Raw genomic sequence first — 6,151 nt, forward strand, 5'->3', positions numbered from 1 at the left:
TACAAGATAATAAGCTTACGTAATACTTTATGCAAGGTGAGCTACAAAATTGATAACTCATTGTCTCAAATATTTCCTTGATAATGATGTGGTCTCCCATCCGTGAAGTGCTTCTATTCCCGGTAGCCTGGTTACATATGATATTCTATTTGCGCACAAGAGTTTACACACAACTAATAATAAGAAGAAAGGGAAGACATGGTACTATGCAGTGAAACTTGGCATGCATAAAGCATGCGTTCATGTGGAATGATGCCTCTTTTAGAGAGAGTGGAAATACAGTTGGGGTTTCACCTAAAATTTGTTGATCTCCTTATGACATGTGTAACATCTATGAAATATACGGTGAGATTTAATGGTCGAGAAATGGATTGCTTTATTCCATGTATGGGGCCCCAGCGGGGTGACCCCTCACCACCATATTTATTTCATATATGTGTTGAGTGTTTATCAAGTGCTCTACTCATACAGAGGAAGTCCATGGCACTGAAGGTATTCGGGGTGTGCAGAAATGCACCACCATTTTCCCATTTATCATTTGTCGATGTTTCCTAATACTTATGAAGGCACATATGAATTATGCAACCTCATTGAGATGGGTACTAGATCATGGCAATTAGTGAGTGAAGCAAAGTGCACAATTTCATCGTGAAGCCTATGTATGTGGATCTTATGGATTCTGGTCCTATTTTTCGCATAGTACATATTTGGAAAACAGAGTTTCCTTACAAGATCAAAATTTCCATGTGGTTTTTGCACAGAGATCTAGTTCTTACCAAAGATAATGTTGCTAACTGTAACTGTCATGATAGAAAAAACAGTTTTGCTAAAGCACATCTAGATGTGCCATAAGTATTGCACATCTAAGTCCTATGTCATTGATTTTGCGTTGAGATTCGTGTGGATATTTTTTTTTCTTTTTTCTTTTCCTCTTTATACTTGATTCACTCACTTAGATGTGCAATAACTAAAGCACATCTAGATGTGCCCTAGACACACCCTAGAAAAAATGTGGGTATTTTTATCAGGAGGAGTGTTTCATCATTTATTTCGCGCATGTCCATTTACTACCTTGACCTGGCGCACGATTCATGTTACATGCAATTTAGCATTGCGAAGAATTATTCTCAATTTGTTTGGAAACTGGTTGGGTGTTATTCATCATAAGTTGTAGGACGAAATCGGTGTGTGATTTTGTGTCATTTCTCTGGGTAATATGGAATGTTGGAATGGGTCCATTTTTAACAGATCATCTACTCCTAATTTCTTGCAGGTTATCTACAAAGTTACGGCTTTAATCCATATGTGTCATTACTGTAGCATGTGGACACACGGATGCTTATGGCCTCTTGGTGCACCCTGATGTGGATGGCAAGCGGAGAGTTTGTTTAACCACTTTGGCCGACGAGTCACTCGTAGATTATGTGGATGAGCTATGTAATCTCGGGTCTGATCGATTGTGGTAGTGTTTTCTTTTTATTTATATTAGTGTCTTGTATCGATGACTTCAACTTGATTCACGTTTAATAATATATATTTTTAATCAGAGACGAAAGATTTGCCTCATCCATTAATTAAGGAGTTTAGAGTTGCTTTTACAAAAAAAATTACAAAGCCTTTACTATCGCGGCATGATGTTTCCCATGTGCTTTGCCACGGGGGTAGCCCAAAGTGTAGCCTCGTTTTTTATGTTGGAGAGAATGATGGTTGGGAGCATGGATTTGTGTCGTAACACCCTAATATTTCGCTCACATCAAATTGTCCAACAAGTAAGCATGATGAGGGACGCTATCATCTACCGGTTTGTCGTATTTTTCTCGGACATATTATCCACCAACCCTTGATGGTACACTTATCAATCCAACGAGAAGTATCAATGCCGTCGAGGTTGAGCCCATCCTTGATCATCCTGAAGCCCCATGGTGAACCGACACTTAAAGAAGAGGTGGTCCACCAATTCCTTGATTTGCTTAAATAAAGGACATAGCCCGCAATTTGGCCATCTGCGCCTTTGAAGTCTGTCCGTAGTCCAAATCCGATTTTAAATTGCAAGCCAAGCAAAAAAAACTTAGAAGGCGCCCAAACCTTCCAAACCGCCTAGTTCATGGGCAGGGAGATTGTGCCGAAGAATTGAGTTTTATATGCCAAAATGGGGCCTAGTTCAAATGATGTTATCCACCAAATGAATTGCACAAGAACAAGCATATTGTCATGTAGAGGCCGGGTACTCCCCTTTTCAAAAAATAAATAAACAACTAAGAAAAATTAACAAGGCGAATCCAAATAAAACATAATCGCACACAATAAAAAGGTACAAATATAATCCGTTACAGTATTCAAATGACGAATTTAGCAGTCAGACTGACACTGTGAATGCAGTAATATATGCACACTTACAGGACAGTTTAATGTTAAAAAACCACTGGATAATCAAGTCGAAAGGAAAGTTGTTAGCTGGTACGTACTACCGTAGTACTAGCAGAATGGCCATGTCAGGTTGCTGGGTTGCCGGCGGTGCCACTGGCACCGGAGAGGAAGACCCGACGGAGATGGTGCTTGCCGGCGTAGTGCTCCTGGACGTTGAGCTCACCTGAGATGAGCACGTCGCACATCTCGCACCGCACGTTTATCTCACCGGCGGTGGCACTGGCACCGGAGGAGAAGACCCGATGGAGGTGTTGCTTGCCGGCGTAGTGCTCCTGGACGTTGAGCTTGCCTGAGAGGACCACATCGCACATCTCGCACCGCACGTTTGCCTCACCGGCAGCGTTGGCCACCTTGTTCCGGTGCTTCCTCCCCTCCTCGTGCTGCCTGAGGTTGAACGCCGTCATGCACCGCACGCCGCAGACGCGGCAAACGATGGAGGGCGTGTTGCCTGCCGCCAGGTTGGCTGGGGACCTTAGGTGAAGTGGCGGCTTGGAGCTGGTAGTCATCTGCGGAGGCGGCGTTCTGGCGGCCGCTGGCGTGGCGTGCGGCCGTGACCTCTGCTTCTGGAGTGTGAGCGCCTGCGCTGGCGGCGCTGCCACGTACTGCATCTGCGGTTGCCGCTCCTGGTATTGCTGCCTCGGCGGTGCCAGCGCCTGGAACTGGTTCTGCGGCGGCTGTCGAACGCCGGAGACACCAGGAGGCGGCCAGGTTGCTTGCCTCTTTGTCCCTGCGCGATGCGCAGGTGCATCTGAAGAAAGTGATGCTGGATTCTGTACCTGAAGAGGGAAAATGAAACAAGATTTTTTATTTTTATTTTTGCGGGGGAAAATGAAACAAGATCAGTGGCATGGAACTGTAAAACCGATGCAGGTAAATAATAAGACCATTCATAGAAATCTTGAGAGCACAGACCAAGTGTAGCAGGAAATTTACTGGAGTAATTCTTCTGAAACTAAATTTATGTAGCAGGAAATGTGATGTACAAACAGGAGTTTATACATGCCCCCCAGAGGTCGTTGATTTTTGTCAGGAGGACTGTATGATGAGCCATGAGTAATACAAGTTTTCTACCCGCAAAAAAAAAAAAGGAGTTTATACATGTTAAGTGTAGTAGCGGTGGACCGCGGGCCGCGGTACTATGGCCTGAAGGGGCGACGCAGCGGTGACGCGGGTCGATGCAGCTGAGAGAAGAACCACGGGGCGGCGGCGGGGCGGCCCGACGGGGCGACGCAGCGGAAGCCCATTACTCGATTGGTAGAGGGGCGCGCTGAACTCGGAACGGTCTTCATGGAGCCTGCGGAGGCGCGCGCAACCGACGGACCAGGTCGGTCGCACGACGTAGATGAGGCGGATCGCGGCGGCGGGCGGGTGATCAATCCGATCGCGCGCGAGGTCGGGGACGCCGCTCGGTGGAGGCGCGGTGGCGGCGGAGTCCGAGATGAAGCCGGCGGCGGCGGGCGGCAGACCGGCTATGATTGGCCGTAGCATGGCGCGAGGCCGCCGAGTCGAGGTGATGCAGGAGTCCCGGTCGGAGCAGGGCGGTGACGGCCGGCGTAAATCGACGGACGGGCCATCGCGCGAACAGTAGCGGTGAAGGGTCGCCGCATGACGCGAGGCCGCCGGGTTGGGGCGACCGGCGGGCCGACGCGCGGACGCCGCGCGAGGCCGCCGGATCGGGGCAACCGACGGGCAGACGCACGGACGACGCGCGAGGCCACCGGGTTGCTGAAGAAGCCGGCCGGTCACGCCGGTGTTGGAGTAGAGGCGCACGGGGTCGATGGCGGCGGTGGGCGACGCAAACCGGATCATATGGATCGGAAAACCAAAAAGGAGACGCCGATCAAAGCGACCGGCGAGAGAGAGAAAATCCGGATCAAAGGATCAGGTAAAAAAAGACTCTCTAGTACGGGCGGCGCGGCCTCCGACGGCGGTCATGGAGGCCGACCGCCCCGGGGGCGCCGCGTGGGTGCGGAAGCGGCGGCGGCTAGGGTATAGGATCGATTTGCGATAGATACCATGTTAGAAGGGAGAGAGAGGTTTGATGGAATAGTCGTTGTATTGCTTGAGCCTCGTGGACATATATATAAGAATACATGATCTATTTGGAGTATAAGGCAAGCCATAATATTTCTTAGTCTAACCTATGTTTCCTACAATCACGTTACTCAACACATGTGTTTTAATGATGAACTTATGATTAAACGTCACTAGATTAAAGAAGAAATTAACAGGATCTCAACTAAAAACATCAATGGAATAGATGCAGTAGAATTACGAACTGTGGCTTTCTTTGAAATAAATAGAACTATCTTTCATACAGTGGTTGTTTCAATCAGAAAGCACCGATGCCTAGAGGTAGTTCTATCATCTCCTCTCAACTATGTCTCCGAAATGTGCAGAAGTATGCATTATTCAGAAATTTCTGTTCCAGTATTTCAAGGAACAAGTATAGCATTGTTGGGAAAACTTGTTTTCTTCATACTGTTTGTCAACACTTAATTGTGAGAAAAACATCATGCAAAGACTAGGCTAACATCCATATCAATTATCTCGCAAAAAAAATCCATATCAATTGTTGATTTTGGGGATGAAAAGACTAAGCTAAATTTTTGCCGAGACAAATACCATCCTAGAATGAGAGTCATTTTTCTATTTGACAAAGCAACAAACTATTTCTATGTGCCGCAGAGAAACAAGTAAGCAAAGAAGAACTTCTGAACAATCACCAAGCTGGCCTTCCTTACCGTTTGAAAACAATGTGCCAGTTTGAAAACATGCTAAAGCACCTCTGAAACAAAAAAAAATGATAAAGCAGAAGAGAAAGTGACGACGATTTGTGACTCACTGGTAGAGGAGCCTGGTGAACTGCGCCGCCGGAAGCGCGGCGAGCCCTGATCCGAAGCTTTTGGCGCTCGATAGCGTTTTCCAGGGTGATGTCCGCGGCCGTGTAGCCTTCTTCTTGGTCGCTGTGGGCCTGGCATGGTCGAGCAACATCGACGTTGTGTGCTTTGACGACCTGACGGATCGGCATTGCAGGAAACGAAGCATTTCAGTTCAGGAACTCAAAAAGGACGTGGAGCTCTGGAGCAATGAGAAGGAGAGTTCGAAAGCAGAGAGGGATTGTGATTTGACACTGCCACTCACCGTAGGAGCTCTGATCTGAAGCCTGCTGCGCGGGGTAGCGTTCATCCGGATGTCCATGCAGTCTACTTGGTCGCCGTCAACCCGACGTGATGGAGCGACGTCGACGCCGCCCTTCGTCTTCCTCCTTGATGGCCTGATCGATCGGCAATGGAGGAACTAGCTATATCGGCGACTCAAAGTGGAAGTGGAGCTAGCAGTGATGGGAAGGTCAGTCCGAATGAATATGGTTGAGTGGGAGCGAATGGATTGAAAATTTAACGGAGAAGAGAAAACGGAAGGGGGTCATCGTGGGTTGGTTGGTTCACCCGGCCTTAATTACAAGCTTCTCAAAATGGTTCACATGACTAAAAGTAATGGAACTAAAACTTGCTAAGCTTACTCATGCTTGGATCCAAATACTAAAGAGGCTAAAATTAAGTTAATGAGCATTTATTATCCTTCAAACCCTTCAATCCAGAACTCGCATGCGTTAAAGAAGAAGAGTTAAATGAGGAGAGAGAGGACTAATCCATATTTTAGTAGGGGTACCCCTCACTAAAATAATTAGTCTGAAGACTAGTTTTAACCCCACTTTAGTCAG

General features: G+C 47.3%; 1 protein-coding gene across 1 annotated transcript; it reads right to left on the minus strand.

Moving 5' to 3' along the window:
• Positions 1 to 2,279: 2,279 nt before the first annotated feature.
• LOC125532680 (zinc finger matrin-type protein 3-like) lies at positions 2,280 to 5,931 on the minus strand. Its single transcript, XM_048696646.1, has 3 exons — positions 5,572 to 5,931; positions 5,273 to 5,443; positions 2,280 to 3,203 (listed from the first exon to the last, which is right to left on the minus strand). The coding sequence occupies exons 1-3, from the start codon at positions 5,626 to 5,628 to the stop codon at positions 2,493 to 2,495; spliced, it is 939 nt and encodes a 312-aa protein (XP_048552603.1). The 5' UTR covers positions 5,629 to 5,931; the 3' UTR covers positions 2,280 to 2,492.
• Between the last annotated feature and the right edge of the window lie 220 nt (positions 5,932 to 6,151).

Source organism: Triticum urartu, chromosome 1 (genome assembly GCF_003073215.2).
Source record: "Triticum urartu cultivar G1812 chromosome 1, Tu2.1, whole genome shotgun sequence".
NCBI lineage: Eukaryota > Viridiplantae > Streptophyta > Magnoliopsida > Poales > Poaceae > Triticum > Triticum urartu.

Excerpts from the sequence above, each read along its gene's own strand:
- LOC125532680 (XM_048696646.1), bottom strand. The coding sequence starts at position 5,628 with ATGGACATCCGGATGAACGCTACCCCGCGCAGCAGGCTTCAGATCAGA. Across the intron at positions 5,444-5,571 it reads TTCAGATCAGAGCTCCTACG|GTCGTCAAAGCACACAACGT; the intron begins GTGAGTGGCAGT and ends CCGATCCGTCAG. Across the intron at positions 3,204-5,272 it reads TTCACCAGGCTCCTCTACCA|GTACAGAATCCAGCATCACT; the intron begins GTGAGTCACAAA and ends TTCCCTCTTCAG.